At 34.4% G+C, this 23601-nt stretch overlaps 2 protein-coding genes across 2 annotated transcripts in view; one reads left to right on the forward strand and one right to left on the reverse strand.

Moving 5' to 3' along the window:
• Positions 1–10551: 10551 nt before the first annotated feature.
• LOC136841962 (protein FAM200C-like) lies at positions 10552–12568 on the forward strand. The gene is made up of 2 exons (XM_067109370.1): positions 10552–11595; positions 12371–12568. The coding sequence occupies exons 1-2, from the start codon at positions 10552–10554 to the stop codon at positions 12566–12568; spliced, it is 1242 nt and encodes a 413-aa protein (XP_066965471.1).
• Positions 12569–17552: 4984 nt separating this feature from the next.
• The window catches only part of LOC136842111 (degenerin del-1-like), a 13724-nt gene continuing 7675 nt past the window's right edge, over positions 17553–23601 (reverse strand). The window contains exons 5-9 of the mRNA XM_067109488.1: positions 23019–23091; positions 22181–22285; positions 21633–21711; positions 19918–20086; positions 17553–18129 (exon numbers count right to left, since the gene is read on the reverse strand). Of these exons, the coding sequence (XP_066965589.1) occupies positions 18017–18129; positions 19918–20086; positions 21633–21711; positions 22181–22285; positions 23019–23091 (539 nt within the window). The 3' untranslated portion in view covers positions 17553–18016. The remainder of the gene's footprint in view (positions 18130–19917; positions 20087–21632; positions 21712–22180; positions 22286–23018; positions 23092–23601) is intronic.

The following is a 23601-nucleotide window of genomic DNA, read 5'->3' on the forward strand; positions in this document are numbered from 1 at the left end:
TGGCCAGAACGGTCACAAAATTAGTTTGTGACGTATAAGTCACGTGACCGTAACGTCGAACCGTGATTGGCTGTTGAATCTGGCAGCTAAATCTTAAGTGAGCATCCAGCTCCCGATAGACCTGACCTTCTTCTATGGGGTATCCTCCTCATATTTGTATTTGTAGAGCTTGTTTACACTCTTGTGAGTTAAAACAATTCCCGTAAATTCGCATCTCCCAATTCGCATCTTTACCTACAAACCTACGAGAGAAATTTTCTCCGCCCCTGAATAACTCAAATAATTCTCTCATCAGTCATAACACAGTCATAATTTCATACCAGTCTCCTCTTTGGACATATCTCCTGATATACAGGGCTTCCATAAAGTCTCTTTACAATTAAAAAAATAAATAACAAAACCCACTGATGAGATATCTTAATCAGATTTGCTCTATGTACTCAGCAGTTATCAAAGATTTTAATCACGTTACATATGTGTATTTCAGGTACCCTGTTGATGAAAGAGGAGCTGTTAAATAAACCCCTAAAAATGGCTACTCCCCAAGAAAAGTCACAAAGTGTGTCATGGTTTACTGAAACAAAACTGGATACGCAGACTCAGCGAAACTACAGAACTAAGTATGGAAGAGATCCACCGTCACGTCAGTCAATTCGAGCATGGCACAAGAAATTTATGGAGACAAGCACAGTGTTGGTTAAAGGAAGGAGTGGACGACCAAGAACATCTGAAAAAAACATCGATTGTGTAAGACAAGCCTTTGATCGTTCTCCTACGAAGTCCATCAGCACTGCTGCCAGACACTTAGAGCTGCCACGTTCAACAGTGCACAAAGTCCTACACATGAACTTGCAATTGTATGCTTATAAGTGCAACTCATACAGGCACTCGAGCCAAATGATAAACCAAGATGAAAAATGTGCGGTTAACATGTTAGAATGAATTGCTGAGGATGAAACATTCCTCAACCGAGTTTGTTTTAGTGATGAGGCAACCTTTCATGTTTCAAATCTGGGGATCAGAACATCCCCATGTGACTAGGGAACTTCACCGAGATAGTCCAAAGGTGAATGTGTGGTGTGGGATCATGTGCAATCGAATCATGGTCCATTTTTCTTCAGTGAGACACCAATTACTGGAGATGTTTACCTTGACCTTTTGTCTGAAGATGTGGCACCACAACCATCCTTTTCCAGCACGACGTTGCACCACGACATTAGGAGCTGCATGTTCGTGGGTTCCTAAATCAAACATTTCCAGACCGGTGGGTTGGAAGGCATGGCCCAATTCCCTGGCCACCTCGTTCACCAGATATCACTCCCCTAGACTTCTTTCTATGGGGTTATGTTACAGATATCGTGTATTGAACAAAGGTAAGGGGCATCACTGATCTCAAAGAGATCACTGATGCCATTACCACCATTGATGAGGGTATGTCACAGCAAACATGGCAAGAAATCGAGTACCGTCTTGGTGTGCTTCGTGCAACTAATGATGCCCATACACAGTAGAGGTGTAATAATGAGGCAAAAAAATATCAATATCTACTTCTCATCTTGTAATAATTTCCGCATATTTGTCTTTTCATTTGTTTTTGTAATATATTTTTTAAATTATAAAGATACTTTTATACATACACACACACACACACACACACACACACACACACACACATATATATATATATATATATATATATATATATATATATATATATATATATATATATATATATATATTACATTCAAGAATTCCACAAGAGAACAGATGGCGATCATGACGTAAAAGTGAAAAGTCTTCTCTGGTTTTATTGCGTGCTAGTTATTATTTTTAAGTTTTATGAATCAGAGTACAAATGTCTAGTATAAATAGCCCTCCTGCGTGATCATTAGGTAATAGCTACCGGTAATGATTGATCGCTAGGTGAATGGAAGTTCCCTTGAGAACACGGGGAGCAAGTAGCTCTGAGAGCTTAAAGCCGAATGGGAATAGGAATGAACAAAATCGGAAATCTCTTGACTTTACAATCCTCATAGAGTATATATATATATATATATATATATATATATATATATATATATATATATATATATATATATATATATATATATATATATATATATATATATATATATATATATATATATATATATATATATATATATATATATATATATATTTGTCATATATATTTACATTCCTCCCTCCTATTTAGCTGCTATCTAGCTAACTTATAGGGATTATTATCATTTCAGTTAGCTTATAGCTGGCGCCAATATGGCGGAACTCAGTTGTTTTTCACTCATATGGACAGAGAACGCATGCCTCCTCGGCCTACAGGAAATGCCCAGGCAGGGTAGACAATGGGTCTCCCTCTTAAAAACCCCCCCTGCTACCAGAACACACCTAGATTCCCCCCCCCCTTGGGGTCATGTTTTCCAAGTGGGCTTAGGGAGGAAATAGATGTTAGGGCGTAAACCACTCGGGGAGGAGCTAGCCGTAAACCTTAGGCTCATTATCTTTAAGACTGCTATTCCTTTGACCTGTTTACTGGCAAAGAATTCGCTTTCAGGTTTGGAACCTATGGCTCCGACGCCGATCGAACCAGCAAGCCAGCAGAGCCCTTCCAGCGACTGTCCTGATCGTATGTCTTGTCTCGTGGCGGCCCAAGTTCACATCGTACGCCAAGACATGGTATTTCAGAGCTCAAATATTCGTCCGAAATAGGTAAGCCGAGAGTGAATTTGGCGCCAGTCACCCCTGTCTCTCTCCACTAAATTCCTTCCATTTCTCTCATTTATCTTCAAGTTTAAACCCTTCCTTTTCCCAAGCTTCCCCCTTTGTGTGACGGCAAGCACGTGTTCCTTGTTTCAAAAGCCCAATCCAATACGATTCCAAGACTGTGATAACTTGATTTTCTCATCATTATCCTCTGGGCTACGTCAGGTTTAGTGTCTAAGAACGTGTATTGAGTGATATTTTATAGATAGATCCCATTTCTCTTAGTTTGGGCAGGGCTAACGCAGAACGTCTCTTTCAGGGGAGACACGTGCCACGATCACAATTCCATGCTCCAGTGCCCCGTCTGCCACCAAAATCCTGAAAATCCCTGGTCGCAGTCATTACCAATTTCCGTTGTGGCCCAAATGTTCATATGAATTATTCTCCCATCCTGGAGTTCCATCATTTGCATTACCTGAGACTATTTCAAGTAATTAGGGCAAGACTAAATGTTATTATTTTGATTGGACTGATTGTGTTGCACACTGGCCCCATTTTTAATCAACTTGATTGTTACCAACCTTTGTAATCTTATTCCATGTGTCCTATTTAGGAGTTTGCCTCCACCCCCTAGTTATCATGCTGTTTGTTATCATTGGTTATTTGCTAAGTCTCTGTAAATAAATCCCTGTAAACTTGTAAAAGAATTTTAATTCCAATATGGCGACCTTCCACCTTAAATTATAACTCCAGGAAAATTCTAAGGTAAGTTTTCACATAACTAATTCCTTTTGCTCATAAACTAGACTTCCTTGGTTTTGTGGCAGCATCAATTATAGTTTTGATTAAATCTCTCACCAAGGCGAGGCCAGTTTATGACAATACGTGTATATATATATATATATATATATATATATATATATATATATATATATATATATATATATATATATATATATATATATATATATATATATATATATATATATATATATATAGCACTCTATGAGGCACTCTATGATTGTAAAGTCAAGAGATTTCCGATTTTGTTCATTCCTATTCCCATTCGGCTTTAAGCTCTCGGAGCTACTTGCTCCCCGTGTTCGCAAGGGAACTTCCATTCACCTAGCGATTAATCATTACCTGTAGCATTACCTAATGTTCAAGCAGGAGGGCTATTTATACCAGACACTTGTACTCTGGTTCATAAAACTTAAAAATAATAACTAGCACGCCACAAAACCATGGAAGACTTTTCGCTTTTACGTCATGATCTTCATCTGTTCTCTTGTGGAATTCTTGAATGTGAAATTTCCTACTTCCTTCTGTGTTCCCTGAACCATTTATGTATCTCTTTTAAAAACCTGGGTTATTATTATCTAAAAATGTTTATCTTTATATAATAACAGACGTACACCAACAATCTTTCTTTGCGTAATGATTAAGGTGTGACTTGAGCAGCAATTTGTGTCTCAGTCATTTCAACGTAAAAACGAAATAAATAAATAAGGGTATATGTAGGAAAATAAACAAAGATAATTTCAGATTCACCCAAATTTGACATGCCCTAACATAACCTGGAGCGCTGCAGCCTACCTGGGAGGAGGATAATTCACCTTTGCTAAAATAGGTGGCATTGATAAATAGAGGGAAGCAACCTAACCTGACCATAAACTACAGTACCACGTCCTACCTGGGACTTTATTCTGCGTCCATGAGAGAGAGAGAGAGAGAGAGAGAGAGAGAGAGAGAGAGAGAGAGAGAGAGAGAGAGAGAGAGAGAGAACTGTCTTCCTATGATTTTAGAGTACTGAAACCTTCATAATGGTGATCAACTGTGATCTGCATTACCTGTACAACAAAACCTCACCGACAGCATGTAAAACACTTTTGCATCACATCTGTTTAACACTGTTTGGAAATTTTTATATTATATATATATATATATATATATATATATATATATATATATATATATATATATATATATATATATATATATATATATACATTGAAAGTTACCATTTTCCTCATACTAAAACTCCAGGTTCCTAAAACTGGCTATATCACGGGTAATGGCCATGTGCAAATAAATAGATAAGCAGCAGTTGTAAAAGGTAATATTTCGAAAATGAAACCCTATCTAAAGTTAAAACGTTACTACCTAATCGCACCACAAGCCTTCAACCGAGACCCTTTTTAGAAACACAGTAAGTGTTATACCGGAGAAACAAGGATTATTCTTTCTGAAACTGAATATCTTTTGAATACGAAATCCCAATTTACATTTATTACTTACTTCATTCCAGCGCCTACAAATCCTCACATACAATCCTAGAATATTAATGGATAAACCCTGAGGCATAACATATTCTTCAAAGAGTTACTGAGCTAGTGAATTCGTGGGAAGCGAACTGTACGAATAAAAGAAACGCCATCGAGCGGCATGAATATATTTGTACACCAAATATTAGAAAACAATTACCTGGCAAATAATTAAATGAAACTATTGGAATTCCTAACATTCACTGCTGGGTCAAATTTAAGTAGCATAATTCATTATGTTTCCACTTGTTTTATCTTGACTATTTTTATTTCATGCACAGCAAAGGCTCGAGTTTATAGAAGTTAACTAGTAAATTTAGTGAATAATAAAAGATTAGTCAAATTACGGTTCTACTATACTTATTAGGAGAATATAAATACACTGTGTGAAAACATTTATAAAATATATATATATATATATATATATATATATATATATATATATATATATATATATATATATAATATATATAAATACACTGTGTGTAAATATTATATATATATATATATATATATATATATATATATATATATATATATATATATATATATATATATATATATATATATATATATATATATATATATATATATTTGTCACGATGTGTACCAAGTGCCTGGTTATTACACAACTAGTCACAAAATCCAAATTTTACCTCACTTCAGCCAGATACCTGAACTCTCATAACAATAAAATTATGACTGAACACTCTAAAGGTAACAGTGATCCCTTAAAACTTACTTTTTACTTGAAAAATTAAACTAAGTTTATCAAAATACATGTGAAGTGTTATCAATTAAACAAGAAATATACAAGAGAAAAAGGGCATCACTCCATCAAACAACTATAATTGTTTCCTTGGTCTTAATTCACTTCAGCAAAACTAAAGGGAACAAAAATGTTTATCACTTTGCCATATGCACACACAATTAATCCTATTCACTGGTGATCAATAAATGAACCACTGTGTTTAAAAATTTTAAATACAATAACTTATTTTTAACTTCAAAATTTATAATTAGAATTCGCAATCTGAAAAATTTACCATTGCTTGGAAACAATACAAGATTTAATTAATTCTTAAACATAATTAATTTATCAAGAAATTAAGTTAACCAAGCAAAATTTAAACTATCAAGAATTGCTCAAGATTTGAAAAGGGAAGCTTAATAATTGAAAATCAAACCAAGTATGCAATATTAAAGTATCAAAAATATGTAAAATGCTAAGTAAATAAATGTTAAATCACCAACAGAAAAATTGGGCAAAATTAAAAAATTGTAAACACAGGAACACACAAAAATGCACAAAAGATTTATCAACACAAGAACACACACAAAAAAATGCACAAAAGATTTTTCAACAATAATTTCACCAAGGCAAAATCTCCCTGACATACCTTATTATACCAAGGTAATAATAAGTGAAAATCCACTTTACCTAACACAAGCTTGTAACACTTTTGTATGATCCCTAGCTGCAGCACAAAACACATTTTTTATATGGCGCTTAAAGACTAAACAGTTTCACCAATCTCAGATCTTAAAAGTTATATATTACCAGTGACCACAAATATAATATGTTAAAATTAGGGTAAGAGAGAGAGTGAACCTGACCAACTCAAATGGTTTCTCACAGGCTAATGCAGAGCCTCCCAAATACTACTATGAGAAAAATCTATGTTGCCACTAGGGCATTTTGGGTAATGGGCCCGGGAATTTTCCCTGGAGAAGGGGAAATAAAAGGGAACTTTCCCTAGCTGAAGGGGAAACAACAAGGGATTTTTCCCCTGGGTCAAAAGGGCTATCTAGATCTGTCATCACATATCTCTTTTAATGACAGGGGATTTCCTGACTGAACACTTGTTCAAACAACAGCCGTTTGGGTCAACCAGTGTTATCTAAGCCTGTCATCCCATATCTCTTTTCATGACAGTTTAAGTGGATAAGGAAACAAACCTTCACAAAAGGGGGTTACCCTGGCTGAACACCTGACACCTGTGTAAAAATCACCAGCCTACCACTTGTGTAAACATCACCCTAACAACAAAAATGTATTTTTAAATTCTACCAGTAACTCTTTTAAGATCTGACATTTGATATTTCAACAATCATTATTATTACACACAACACATGACAAATATAAGAGAAAATACATCAAAATTACAAAAAACATATATATTACAAAGGCACATCATTAATATATATATATATATATATATATATATATATATATATATATATATATATATATATATATATATATATATATATATATATATATATATATATATATATATATATATATATATGTGTGTGTGTGTGTGTATATACATGTGTATATCATATATACACATGTATATATATTTATATATTCATGCATGTATGTATATATATATATATATATATATATATATGTGTGTGTGTGTGTGTGTGTGTGTGTGTGTTAATGATCGACTCTGTCTAAGTGCAAAGAAACGCTAAGCCCACTATTGACCTCTGGTGTAACATACAAATTCACTTGTCCCAGATGTGACCTGTGGACATATGTCGGTTGCACACGGAGGTTGCTAACTTGCTGATGGTGAGAATAGATTCTCATCATGATGTTAGCTACAAAACAGAGGTTAAGCTATCGAACTCTGAATTCTCTAACATACATGACCATGTCCTTAAATGTAAACCATAAAATAACGTTTCTGGAATCATTATTTATTAAACAGATTGTTCTGCAGTTAAACTCCCAGTCCTCTGCCATGCCTCTAGACCTGTCGTGAGTACTCCTCGAACCCCAAGCTGCCCTATGTTGTCACTTGACCACCTTTCTTCTTGAAATATAGGCATGCCTTCTATTCTGAATTTCAGTCTTATTTATCAGCTTTAATCCTTTTATGACAATTGTAATTTTTAATTTTCGTTTATGTCAGGGTCATTTTACTGTCTGTAAATTTGTTTGTCTGTTTAGCCTTTGAAAATGGGACTTGTAGTCCAGGAACGTCGGCAATCATAATAAAGCCAACTGATTTCGACATGCCTGTCCTTCTCCGACTTCGATTGTTTGATGATGTTTTTCAGCAACTAGCTGCCTCCTGTGATATATATATATATATATATATATATATATATATATATATATATATATATATATATATATATATATATATATATATATATATATATAATATATATATATATATATATACATATACATATATATAGATATACACATATATATGTACATATACATATATATACAGATATACTGTATATATACATACATATATATGTATATATATACTTATATACATATATAGATATACATACATATACTGTATATATACACCTACACTTGCTACGCCATAGCTTCTACATATCTACACATCTCTCTTTCTTTCAAACTGTCTTACACTGCCTAAACTATATCATTCATCTCATCAGCTTCAACCATTTCCCTTAGATTTTTATTCAGCATCCTAAAATCTTTGAATTTAAACAATTCCTAATAACTTCAACTTTAGCAAATTCAACCTTGGTCCATTTATCTATAGCCAGTTTCTTATTTCGCATATTGTCTCACTTCTTCCTTACCAAAATCACTCGAATTAATATATTTAGAGCAATATTCTCAATCCTTTTTTGGCCAGGAAGATATGCAAGGGTCTGCTGTTAACTTATTCTTTCGTCTACTATTAACCAACACATAAACTAAGATTTTTCACTTGATCATTATACTTTACTTCTGAATAATCTTCTGTTGACAGTTCCTCATTGGACGGGTCGGTACCGTTCTCGATAGCACTCTGATGGTCCCGCGTTCGATTCTTCAACCGGCCAATGAAGAATTAGAGGAATTTATTTCCGGTGATAGAAATTAATTTCTCACTATAATATGGTTCGGATTCCACAATAAGCTGTAGGTCCCGTTGCTAGGTAGCCAATTGGTTCTTAGCCACGTAAAATAAACCTAATCCTTCGGGCCAGCCCTAGGAGAGCTGTTAATCAGCTCGGTGGTCTGGTTAAACTAAGGTATATTTAACTTCGTTGAAATCAAGTACTCCTAGCAATCAAGTCCCTTTTACAACACTTTTCTGCAAGACTTTTTCTATTCACAGCAACTCAGGATATACCAACAATGCAACCTGGTACACTCTCTCTCTCAATCACCTGCCTTTGCTTGCATACTACATAAGGATATCCACCAACCCCTTTGCTTTCTGCAGCATCAGCCCTGCATAGGTTAGTCTTTCCAACAACCTTGTTCATTCAGTATCATTATTTTTCATTTATGGAGCAAATATCACTATCATGTTTTATTTTCTTTAACACTGGATCTAGTTCTTCATTGGAAGGGTGGGTACCATTCTCAGCTAGCACTCTGCTGGCCCCACGTTCGATTCTTCGACCGGCCAATGAAGAATTAGAGGAATTTATCTCTGGTGATAGAAATTCATTTCTTGCTATAATGTGGTTCGGATTCCACAATAAGCTGTAGGTCCCGTTGCTAGGTAACTAATTGGTTCTTAGCCACATAAAATAAATCTAATCCTTCGGGCCAGCCCTAGGAGAGCTGTTAATCAGCTCAGTGGGCTGGTTAAACTAAGGTATATTTAACACTGGATCTAACCAAGGCAATTCTTTGACTAGCATAGTTGTAGACGCCTCCTCAGTCTTTCTGACACAAAACACTATCACCTTTGTTGACTCCCGTTCTTCTTCCATATCGACGCAATCACTCATTGTCCTTTCCAAATCCTGATCCCTTTCACCCATCACCTTGGTCACAAAGTTTCAAAAGGTTTAGATTTTAGAGAAACGCCCCAGCCATCAAACTATTCCTCTTTTTTTCTGTGTCATGCCCACTCATATCCGAAACCTCGTAACTTGGCAACACTTTTTTGTCCAGTGTAGCGCCAGGTATGTGGCTGCAAACTTCAAGCCTTCAAAACAAAGCGGCGAAAATGTTCGTCTTACTTTCGTTGACCAATATGAGTCAAAGAGGGATTGTCGTTTTACACAGATACATAAAAACATACACACATACATACATAAATAATATATATGTGTGTATACATATATGTAAAAAAGAAAATTCGGTAAAGTTCCTAAGCATTTAAAAACCTCTAGATTTAACGAAAAATTAAATGTACAACTCTTGCCAAGAAGTCTTAAGAAAGAACCTTTTTACATCGTTTTATATCATTTTTTCGTAATTTGTATTTAAGAATACAATAAAAATCTTTTGCTTACTTTGGTGATGGTTTGAACTACAGGTAATGGTTTACTGGTAATAGGGTAATTACTCTTTTACCAGTAAATTACCCTATTACCAGTACACCATTACCCTAGAGCAGTGGTCGGGGAACAGGGGTAAATTACCCCAAATGGGGTAAAATTAGAAATTTTGGGGGGTAATGAACGTGCTACGGATGTGGATGTGCTAAGTGAGGGAAACTGATATGAAAGTTGGAGAAAAGAATGCATCGAGGATCCCACGATCTTTAAAACTATGGAAACGGAGAAGTATAGGGGCTCTGATGAAATCGAAGAAGAAATGTTGTTGTGTTCTCCTCTTGAGTTGAGAACTCGTGGTATTGATGTGTTCAATAAGGTTGATGCATGCTTCAAAAAACCAAGTGTTGATCTGAAGTGGGAAGATTGTATTGCAGTATCAGTTGATGGAGCTCCTGCCATGCTTGGTCACATCAATGGTTTTGTGGCTTTGGCCAAACAACAGAATCCAGATATTCTAGTCATCCATTGTATGATACATCGCCAGGCATTAGTTGTGAAGAATTTGGAACCAGAAGTGGAAGCTGTGTTAAATGATGTGGTTAAGATTGTCAATGTTGTAAAAGGGCATGCACTAAACACGAGGATGTTTCGTGATTTATGTGAGGATGGAGAGGCTGAATATTCAACCCTTCTTTTCCATACGGAAGTGAGGTGGCTTTCACGTGGAAATGTCCTGAATAGAGTGTGGGCTCTTAAAACAGAACTCGAAATGTTTCTGACTGATCAAAAACACACACTTGCAGAAAAGTTCAGAAAAACAACCTGGCTAGCTCTTCTTGCATACTTAGCTGACATTTTTGGACATGTAAATGAACTGAACAAGGAATTGCAAGGAAAGAAAGTCAATCTCCTGTTAGCAAGGGAAAAAATTTCAGCATTTGTATCAAAGCTTCAGTATTGGAACCAGAAAATAAATGCCAATAAGACTGCTGCCTTTCCAAAACTGGGAGAGTTTTTGGAAGACTGTCAAGACTGCAGTCTTAGTGACATAAAGGAGTCAGTCACAAGGCACCTGACCAAACTTAGAAATAGGTTCTGTGACTATTTTCCAGAACTTGATTCACATACTGTCAGCTGGGTTGTAAATCCCTTCAAAAGTGAGCTGGCTGATTTGCCTGAACAGCCTGAAGGATTGGCAGAAGAGCTTATTGAACTTCGTTCCAGCAATGAAACAAAAATGGAATTTGAGAGCAAGGATGATCTCTCAAGTTTTTGGATGTCAAAAACTCCAAAGGCTTATAAAACTGCACATATGGAAGCAACTAAAATGCTACTACCTTTCGCAACAACCTATGTTATGACAGCCGTTTTGCCTGGAAGTACATATATAAACTATTTTTTGTTTTTTTTGTTTAGAGAGAGAAAGAGAATTGAGTACGAAAACGTGTTGCATTGCGAACAAGGTTTTTTACCCTTGTAAATCTAAAAACAAAATACAGAAACCGGTTGAATCCTAAAGACAGCATCCTAGTAGCAGTAACATCAAAAATCCCTGATTTCGAGTTTGTTGTATCCAAGATGAAGCAGTATCATTTTTCCAAAGCCTGAGGTAGTTGATGTGAAAATATTAAAGATTTCAATCTGTCATTAAAATATTAAAGTTTTCAATATTTTCTTAATTATTTTTCGTTGTGCGCCATTCTTATGCCATTCTGATGGTCAGTATTTTTGCTTGTGTGCCATGTAATGCTAAAAAGAGTGTTTTACTTCTGTTTATAAATGTGATTCCTACTTGTTTTCTTGTGTGCTATTTCCATGCCAAAAAGACAGACTTTTATTTCCTATGATAGATGAAATTAACAATTAAACATTTTTCCAATATACATTTTTTATTTATTTATTATCCATGAATTCTATAAATAAATTGGTTTGTCCACCAGAGTACTTCCAAGTGTGGGGGTAAATTCATTTTACTACAAATTCTATTGGGGTAACACCCAAAAAAGTTACCCGACCCCTGCCCTAGAGGGAATGTTTTAATGGTAATAGGTTAATTAAGAATTTATTGATTATTTACCATTGAACCTGGATAGCACTTGAAACCGATTGTTTGGCAGTTAATCATGTTTTATGACTCTACCTTGGAGTTTTCTGCTCAGCGGTGCATTCCAGCCCAGTCCAGAGTCCAGACTCCAGTCCAGAGCAGTGTTCTATCACGCCCGTCTGGAGATTTTATATCTTGGAAAGCTTCAAGTAAACATGGAGCAGTAAATTCCGCCAAGCCCGAGTGATGAGATTCCGAGGGGGATGTAAGGCAATCCTAATATCTGGACTTTAGCATCCTGCCCAAATAGCAATTCAGGGACCAGTATCTCACGGAACGTCCTTTATGTATGGTGAAATGAATTTCGGTGGAAGGGAAATGGCGCATACACTCTCAGGGCAGAGAAACGGCGATCATCAAAATTTCTAATTCGAACTTGGAGCCTTTGGATTTACATCCTCACCTGAATTATATATATATATATATATATATATATATATATATATATATATATATATATATATATATATATATATATATATATATATATATATGTGTGTGTGTGTATATATATATATTATATATATATATAAATATATCTGAATTATATATATATATATATTCATAAATTTATATATTATATATATATATATATATATATATATATATATATATATATATATATATATATACATATGTATATATATATATATATATATATATATATATATATATATATATATATATATGCATGTGTGCGTGTGCGCGTGTGTGTGTGTGTGTACTCCTATGAAAAGTAAATGACACAACAGGCAATGCTCATAAATTTATCAGACCTTAAATACCTGTACCAGACACTGGATTCATACAGCAGAAAACACCAAATAGAATAAAGTTTTACAGCACACACAAAAAGAATACAATTATAAGCGGCATAACCGTATAAACAATCATGTGCTCAAAGCTTATTCAAAACACAGTTAAAATATTTCAATCGCAGAAACCGTTGCCTGGATCAAACACCGATTTATGATTTAAACCACGATTACTTTACGAACGTTAGTTTTGACGACCTACACCAAAATAGATCACAATAAAACATCGTATTTAGTAATGTCAAGGGACTTACATATCTGCTGCATAGCCCCAGTATGTTGTTAAAATTCCATTAATTGTTCTCAAAATCAGAGCAAAATGATTTTCGCTCAATAACTACATCAGTTTTATCGGCTTAATCCCTTAGGTATCAATAAACAAGCCATAAAATTTAATTCCGAGAGTCTATACTTAAATGCCACAATAAAATACTGCTTGTAAATGTGTATCAATCAGTCACGAAATATGTTCATTTCCCATTACACAAGGATTGTGCAAGCTGTTACTTATAAATGCATAAAGCCGTTTTAATATTTGTTACATTATTGTTTTTTGCTACTGCGGCACGACAGATTATGTACTTATTACCAATTATCGGTTAGGTTCCAAAAGTTATGCAATGCTAGTAACCCACCAAACCTAGCTCAAATAAATTCTCTTATAAAAAGAATAAAAAGATTTGCACTCTCACACGAATAAGATTTTTGAAACTACTTCAAGCACCAAATACTAGCAACAAGAAAAGGGCACTCTAATTAACGGGTACAGTGCACACTTCTAAAAGACAGGATGCAGCGACGAGGTGCAAGCACTAAGTGTATTTTCCCGCTTTTCGTTTGTTTTTGAAAGTTTCTTGGTATTGAAGTATTACTGTAGGAATCTGAAAGTTACAAGACCCAAATAATTCCATAGTGTTAGGTGATGTGCTTAGACTCGGATTATTTTTAAGGGTAAAAAGTGAGCTACAGGTCGCTGGTTACCGATTGTCGAATGAGCTTTTTTGGTTCCAAAATTTTCTATTCAACGTAGCATTAAGAAAAATTATTCTTTAAGAATTTTAATGACTGATTTTAACCTTAAAACTACAAGAGTACTAATACGGCATTAACATCACAATCGATTATTTGTTTGTGTAATAAGTGATTACTAAAACAGGTTATGCTAATAAGAGAAGAGACCGTCTAACAATGACGTCACTATTTCGTCCTCAAATTAAGAGAAAAGACTCCGTATTTTTTTTTTTAAGCCTGACAATGATTGCCTTTGTGAAATTATTCTTCATATTCTCAGAATGAAGTTTAGGATTTTCAATTGATGTCAATGAACAGAACTATATTAAAAGGTACTTCAGGATTTATATATGAAAGATTCGTCAGTAAATATGAAGGGAAGGAACATGAAACCAGCAATGGGTTCGCAGGTAACATAGTGAACAGGGAGCAAGCTATTAGTTTGTCATTCAGATACGTACCCTTTGACAAGGGCAACCAGCTGATAGAAAGGAAATGATTTACTGAATGGAATAAGAACAGCAAGGATGGAGATTACGTCTAAAATTCCATCTTCAATAAGAATGGCAGAACTTTCGGTATCCTTCATGTGAAAGGGACCGAAAAAGAAAACCTGTTATAAATGTGGAAGCGAAGACAATCTAGTTGAACATTGCACGAAGGAGTAGAGTATATCTAAAAGGAAGATTTTACTGATAAAGAAATGCACTTTCCTGAAATGGGAAAACAGGACAACAAGACCACCAAGTCGGAAAAGGTTGTCAAAGTTCTGTCAAGACTGTACTGGAAAGAGGGGAAAAATTTAGTCTGTCAATGACGTAAAATCTAAAATACTGATGAAAAACCTGGTGATGATTCGAAAATAATTTACAGTATCTCCGGCACCACCGGATTATTCTGTGTACATGAATAAATCGAATAATGGAGATTTATCGTTAGCAAAGAATTACACAAGTCATCTATGGAAATACCGACTGCTCGGCTGCTAAAAGCAAAATAACATTTTGTCGAGATCTAATCGTAGTGTGAACGTCCAGGGCACAAATACTAAAGCTCCGCCTACTGCGACCAAACCTATAGCCAGCCTCAGATAAAAAGATCGGTTAGACAGGGCTGCTCGTTATCAGTGCTTTCATATGCAATACTGTATTTAGCAACTAAAAATAATCAGAAGATTGCTTCTATTCGATTACCATATCATATATGTATCAAGCTTCAAGGATTTGCAAATGACTCAGCATTGTTTATGAACACTGATAAGTATGGAAATGGTTACAGGAGCACAGCCTAATACCGATAAAACCAAAATTTTAGGAACTGGTAACTGGAGAAACAAATCGTCTTGGCCTACTGAAGGTAAAATTTAGAAAATTGTACTTTAGATACTGAGTATAATGGTATGTAAATAGAAATGTGCAGAAAAAAACTGTAAAACATATAATAACAGAGATTACTAAGCTTAATCAGAAAAGTATTGCCAATTACTCCCCATTACTTTCAAAGGCGTATTTTTTCCCGCGTTCAAACGGCAGGCCTCCACCATAACTTCCTGTTTCTTGAAATTTGTTTTGTGTGGAATGTACCAACCCATCAAAACAACTATGCTTTGTTTAAAAAGTATAAGAGAATTGGGAAATACTGATGTAGTATATCCCTAGGCTTTACTAATTCTGTATTATGTTGTAAATATTTTAAAAACGCTTACAAAGGATTCAAGCATTGTTGCTTTTTGTTGTAGGATAAGGTTATGTTATACGGTAAATACGATTGATATAAAAGGTCTATTATACTTCTAGTCCATGTAATTTCGTAGCGGTAGAAACAATGAGGAAAGCGTTTGAATAAAAATTCTCTTTCTTAACAAGTAAACCTATCTATAATTGCATTTTTCAAAATTCTCGGCTTATTGTGTACAAAGCAACTACCAATTGTTCAACTGGGTAGAGTATAAAAAAAACTAAAGGATTAAAAGAGGGAGAATCCTTGTAGAGATACATAGTACATGAAACACTGGCGACAAATCAAAGACTCAAGATGCTTCGTTAAAGGACTGATGACTCTCTTGATAGATGTAGCAAGGTAGGAAATTCACTGCATATTTTTAATCATTTTCTAGGGTTCCAAATTGTTCTACTCAATACAGCATTTAGAAAAATTATTCTTTAAGAATTTTAATGACTAATTTTAACCTCAACACTACAAGAGTAATAATTCGGTATTAGTATTAACTGTGAATTACTTTTGAGTAATAAGTGATTACTAAAACAGGTTATGTTAATGGACATGTGAACTTAATAAAGAGTAGGATTGTACATAGCAGAAGGGTACTTGGACGTTTCTTACATACAACGATGCTGAAATATTTCAACTGAAATGCACGTCCATTATTCAAAAGGATTTCCCTGTTACATATTTGAAAATTGTTCCTAAAAATCCTCTAACAATTGGGCCCTTTTCAGAGTCAAAGATCGACCCAGTTCTCTGCTTTCATCAAACGTCGTATATAAACATAGTTGGCCGAGATGTGATCACGGGGCATATGTGGGGCGCACGAGGGCGCTGCTGAAAGTACGCATAGATTCCCTCAGGGGCGTAAGCCATAGAACTGGTAACATGTTATCTAACCTGAGCAATCATATATACGAAACCATTCAAAATTATGTAAAACTCATATTGACAGCAAGGATTTTTCCATCATAGGCCAAGTGCAGAACAACTACGAATTAACCATCTTAGAATCTATAATCATAAAAAAAAATAAAGTACCGTCGTTAAACACTCAAGTCTTCTTTTGTATAATTGTTTATAGCCTAGCAAGGGCAACCGGTTTTCCGCATTTGTTTTTAAGTATGGAAGTTTGTCATATAGGTGGTTATCTTTAGGTTTAAGTGAACTTTTATTTTTGGTTTGTCTGTCTCTGAAAATAGTGTTGAGTTTCAGCGTTTATACTTCATAAAGAGCTTTTGTCATATCATTACAGAATATTTTAACATTGGAGAATAATGTTCGCAAAATATATTTAGCTTTGAAAATGCGACTTCGGATGTGTCGCTAAACGTCGGCATTAACAGTAAACAGTTAAAGCGATAAGTCTGTCTTTCCCGACTACTGTACGTCCTTGTGTTGTGTAATTTGAGCTCAAGCCCTTACACGCATGTGTATGTATGTATGTATGTATGTATGTATGTATGTATGTATGTATGTATGTATGTATGTATGTATATATATATATATATATATATATATATATATATATATATATATATATATATATATATATATATATATATATATATATATACACACAGTAGGTATGTGTATATATATACACACTTGGAGAAAAGGTTTGGTAAATCAAGTCATATAGTTTGCATGTCAATGTTTAAGAATTATGTTATCAAAATATTTCAACCAGTTCATAAAGCTGACTTTTATTGTGCTCAGGAAGTATAAACTTGATGAATACGCTTCACATTAAAAAAACGTGCATTTATAATGTTCATAAGATTAAGTAGGCCTAGTCTAGTTTGAAACCATATTAAAAAAGATATTTTCATCATGACCAGTGAATATTACCTAGTCCAATGCAGTTTAAACCTAAAAGTAAAAATGTCCAGTACCTAAATTGCACCGTTGATTTTTCCCTGACGAAGCCTGCCATGCCCCTGAAAAGTAAACTCCTGCCACAGCTCCTCCAGGAACTATTTTCATCTCTACAAGGTCTCCTTATTGCTCCTTCAAGATTCTGTGAGCTCTTACAAATCCTGTTGACGATTTTAGGATCGTGTTGTTATCCCTACAGAATCCTGTTACTGTTTATGCTTGTCCTCATAAGTAACGATCGAGTTGATCCTGATGACTGGCACGTAAGGACGTTCCCCTGTTTCTTTCCCTCCTGGCGGTGTTGTGGTATCGTTAACCCCTCCAGGTTAAAAGGGTTAGAACGAATATAGGTGAAGCGGATTGTGAGAGCAATTTAAGAATATTATTCCATGGCAAGTAATAACTGTTATGCATGACCGTGGTAATGATTCCTATTATCATCATTATTTACATTCTTCATGCTTTCATGATAAATAAACCAAAAAAAGTCATTGGCTTCTTAAGCCATCTTTTCCGAAAAATATCAATGTATAAGCAAAATGAAACGAAGAAAAAAAAAAAGATATTCAAAATATTGATAATGATAGCTACACGAAATCATCAAGGCAAGAAAGTGTGTGTGTGTGTATGTGTGTGCAAAAAGTACTGAGCCAATACAATGACTTCGCTTTCTTGTGCACTGAAAATGCAGTCAGTTGAGGTAGTCAGTAATCACTAGTCAACAACGAGTTCTCCACAAAACTAATATTTAAAGTAAGTAGTCAAGGTATAGAAGACAAAAGAGGAATAATGACCAGATTTCAGTACATATGGGCAAAGTGAGACTGCTCTAGTGACTTGGGAGAGAATTAAAACTTTTATAACTGGATAGGTAAGATGGGACATGAGAGAGGCGGAAATTTTTCAACATAAGTAGCGCAAAATGGTGTGAAAAAATTGGATTATTGTTTTTTTTTTTTTTTCTTTTGCCATAAAGCATTATGTGTGAAGACAGGCCTTAGTTTCATACCTGGTCACCAGAAGTGCCACGTTCGTCTAAGGCCACTAACATTTCTAAGGTTAAATTGCCTTCCGATGAAATATTCAGTCTTACAATAAATGTTACAAGCAGGCTTTTCTAGGCAACAGACAAGCATAGCAATTCCAAATTCAGCCACAAGGGACGCCTCTTATGTCAAATTCGAGGCTACCATGATATTCTTTGGGTTAAATTTTTCACTGTAGGCAACTGTTCTTTTCCAAAAGTTGTGAGTAAATGGGTTACTATATCAAACAAATAAACAAGGCACTAACTTCATATATAAATATATACATATATATCATATTCATATATATAAATATTCCTATTGAAGTCAAGTGACATTATTTGCAGAGATTATTTTTTATCTAGACTTTGAATCAGTCTATACTACTTCTTTTTCTCGTCAGGCGAGTTTCCCAGGAATAAGGAGAAATTATTCTTGGGAAGCTTGCCGGACGAGAAAAAGAAGATGTACTGACTGATTCAAAGTCTAGATAAACAGACAGTCTCTGCAAATAATACCACTGACTTCAATAGGAATTGCATGAGAGAAAATATGCCCAAATAGCATATATACATACTATATACATATACTGTTATTATTATTAATCAGCGAACTGTAAGTGAAAGGATGCATCAGTGTTCCGAGATGGCTCAGTCACTGAAAAAGACTGGAGAATGACAGGTTGGTGAAAAGGGTGTATAACTTGAAAGTGCTGGAAAGAGGGAGGAAAGAAAGACCTAACAAGGAATGGGAAGATGGGGTGAAGGAGACACTGGAAAGGCGGGCCTAAACATCCAGGAAGCGAAAGCGTGAGTGCAAGACAGTTGTGAAGGGCACAGGGGGATACGAGGCGCTGCTGGTGAGTCTTTTACTCGGTGTATGAAACAGTCGTGTTGTGGGAGTTTTCCGCACAGGAGGTTCATGCACAATTTGATAATTAACATGCAAATGTGGCAGTGTTAGCTGTTTGTTTCTTTTCTCCATAGCCACACTGTTAGGGGATACGGCTTAAGGCTGATATATATATGTGTGTGTTAGGGTGTATGTACTGTATGTATGTGTTTGACATATAAACATCATACCTCCTTTCGTTTCGCGACGAGCGAGCCCATTCTTTTTCTGTTCGTGACGTTTCCTCCACACCATGAGAACGACATCCAGAAGGAACTCGATGAACTCGAGAACTGTAACGATGGACAGTCCAATGACCAGGCCTAGGGTCCCTCCGACTGTTCCTACGAGGCTTTCCCACTGAGGTTGCGTGCAATTAATTCAATTCGCTTTAATGATACCAATTATATTACCACGGGAGTACACAATGCGTTAATTACGTGTCCAGTATAATGACAGATTGCTATAATGTTGGCGAGTGCTTTGTCTTGGAAGTAGCTACTCTTCTATGCATAACTCATTATTTACTTCACTATCAGTGAATGGAATTTCATAGATTCTTCTTATCTATCTATCTGTCTATATATATATATATATATATATATATATATATATATATATATATATATATATATATATATATATATATATATATATATATATACATTTATATATATAATATATATATTGACTTAGGTATTCACTTAATTACCTGTTTAGCCTCATTTGACTGTTAACCTTTTCTGTTGGACGAACTATGTACTAGACAATTTATATTTTACATTATCCTGTAACAGCTGTAAGCACCGTTAACCATTTTTACTTGTTTATGTTTTATGTAAGTCGTGAAGTTAAATGTAAACATATGTCCGGTATATGTTTTTCTTAAACTGATTAGTCAATAAAGTTCCCCGGCAGAGGCCTGATGGAAGGCGAAACTAGTTCCTCCTTCGTTTTCATTGTGGAGTACATCAGGATATTTTATCTTCGTGATATATATATATATATATATATATATATATATATATATATATATATATATATATATATATATATATATATATATATATATATATATATATCCCATCCCAGAAGCCTTTTCTTCCTAAGTCTCTAGAGATGAGATTGCAATCGAGAGGACAGGTGGGTAATAAGTGGGAAGCAATCTAAGGACCTAGCAAATGTGAGCCAAGCCCTGAACCATTCAGTTTAGGACCCCTTATTTAACATCCCATAACCAATCAGGGGAAATCAATTTAGGCCCTTTTCCTGGAAGATGCATTGCCCCTCTACTCCTAAGGAGTGAATGATGTTCCAGCGACCGTGGTCAGCCGCAATCAGGTAGTGAAGAGCTTGGTGTTATAATAAGAAATTTTATGCAATCTGGAGCCCATCCCTTCCAAAGGTTAAAACTTTAGTGTTGAAATTTATATATACATACATATACATATATATATATATATACATATATATATATATATATATATATATATATATACATATATATATATATGTTTGTGTATATATATATGTATATATATACATATATATACATATATGTTTGTGTATATATTTATATATATATATAGTATATATATACATACATATATATATATATATATATATATATATATATATATATATATATATATATATATATATATATATATATATATATATATATATATATATATATATATATATATATATATATATATATATATATATATATATATATATATATATATATATATATATAATATATATAATATATATATATATATATATATATATATATATATATATATACATACATATATACATGTATATATAAATGTTTGTGTGTACAGTCAGACATTTAATACTTTGTGAAAGCAAAAATGATAAGGAAATTGGTGAGACTTACCGTGAAAGAAGGAGACTCATAAAACACTTCATAGCTGAGCGAATCTAAATATACTTGCAGACTCACCATCATCCCTCTCCTGCAAATATTCAAAACGAGGGTAAAAATAAGGTAAAACCTTTGAGTTCTTCTGTTTCTTATGTGAGTATTAATCGCTCTTATTCTGCGAAATATAATTATAAGAGTCTTTTTCTGGCAAACTTTATTTTAGGCTAAATATGAAGAGAAGAGAGAGAGTATAAATATTTCATACTCCCCTCTTCTCTTCCATCTCTGTAACATTTTTCATGTCTCCCTACATATGGCTTTTAACGTGAAAATCTTTATTTGAAAATGATTCTAAAATACACCGACTTCAGACAGGAAAAGTGAACTTTCACACAAGTATCTCAGTGGCTAAAAGAATACGTGAAACTTTCAGTTCTCTCCTTCGCCTAATTTAATTTAATATCCATCAGAATCTCACACTGAATTAATTTGCACAAGAAAAAAAATATAACTTATTCCCTGGTAATTAGAAACATGATGTTTAGTGCGAAATATCTTACAGGGGGTTACAGAGAGTGTCAATTTTCTTCCTGTAGTTATGTAGGATCGTGCGGTATTTGTAACTGAACAAGGCTGACGTCACCTGGGGTTTGTACAACTCTTCCCTGAAACAAAGTTCAATGCATTTTAGTCCGTCTTAGTTTGAATTTGAAAGACAGAAGGAAAATGTTCATTTCATGACATTCTTCATACGGAAATAAAAGAAAGTAGTTTTCAGTATCATTTGCTTTACAAGGGTGTGCTTACAATAATGAGATTGCTCTCTAAATAATAACAGTATTTTTCATTTTGATTTTAAACACTGTATGTTCAGATGACATAGAAAAAAGATATATAAGTTCTTCATTCTACCTTATCTTGAAAAACTCATTCTGGAAGAAATAAATGTTAAAATTTCTTTTGACCTTGAATCCCTTCTGTTTACGGGATATAACTGGACATTAAAAGCTAAATTTTATTTTGATCTCTATCCGTTTCTTTAGAGGCCATAACAATGGATGTTCGATTGGAGTTTAAAAGCTTTCAAGTTAGGGGAAAATAAAATACAATACAAGTGCAGCACATCAATTTGAATTCATCCACTTTCATTTAAGAAGATAACCAAATAAATACTGAAATTGACGGTGCTGTTCAGATGATGGAAAAGGTGCTTCCTTTGAGCCCGACCTTTTAAGAAGACGTGGCACCTTCACAACTATATTCACCTCGGAATTTTTCTGTAAAATCCCCGATGGAGTTTTACTTTCAATATCTCATTATACACAACTTGCAATAAAAATAGATAATTACAGTTAGTTTACACTTTTTCATTGTTTGCAGTGGTCGGTTGAGGCTTACCTGCACGTAGGTGGACAATCACAACTTAGTTCCTTCGTCTTGTAGCGAACATCGACGAGGGCCTTGCAGATTTCTGAGAAATATTGACGCCGAAATAATTGGACGATACGATTCCTCCTTCTGCTAATATGCGGACAAGGTGTATGTGCAGTATATTCATACGCAAGTATGTTTATGTGTATGTGCTGCAAATTTTATATATGTTTCTATCAGGCATCACACATACACAGGGGTGTATGTGTGTGTGTGTATATATATTACGGCAATACCACAAAGGAAAGTGAAACAACGGAGTGGTGCTAGGCCTTTCGACTTACTGTCCTTTACTTAGCAGATTGATAAAAAAATAAAAATAAGTCTACAAAGAAAGCTTCGTTAGTTTTGATGTGTGCTCTTTTTACTAAAGTCCCTATAGTTTCTACTTTAGAGTATCTTAGTAACGAACTAATCCATCATGAATTACCTCTACCTGTAAGTCATATTATTTCACTCACTAGGTTGTGCATTTGTGATTGTAAGTTTATAGTCAATCTACCAACAAATATTTGGTAGGGCAATGGACAACCCTTTATCCCCACTCCTC

This window comes from Macrobrachium rosenbergii, chromosome 9 (assembly GCF_040412425.1).
Source record: "Macrobrachium rosenbergii isolate ZJJX-2024 chromosome 9, ASM4041242v1, whole genome shotgun sequence".
NCBI lineage: Eukaryota > Metazoa > Arthropoda > Malacostraca > Decapoda > Palaemonidae > Macrobrachium > Macrobrachium rosenbergii.

Bases quoted from the DNA above. Each gene is read 5' to 3' on its own strand.
- LOC136841962 (XM_067109370.1), top strand. From the start codon at position 10,552: ATGGAAACGGAGAAGTATAGGGGCTCTGATGAAATCGAAGAAGAAATG. The intron at 11,596-12,370 runs GCAACTAAAATG...GAACCTGGATAG, and splicing joins ATAAAACTGCACATATGGAA to CACTTGAAACCGATTGTTTG.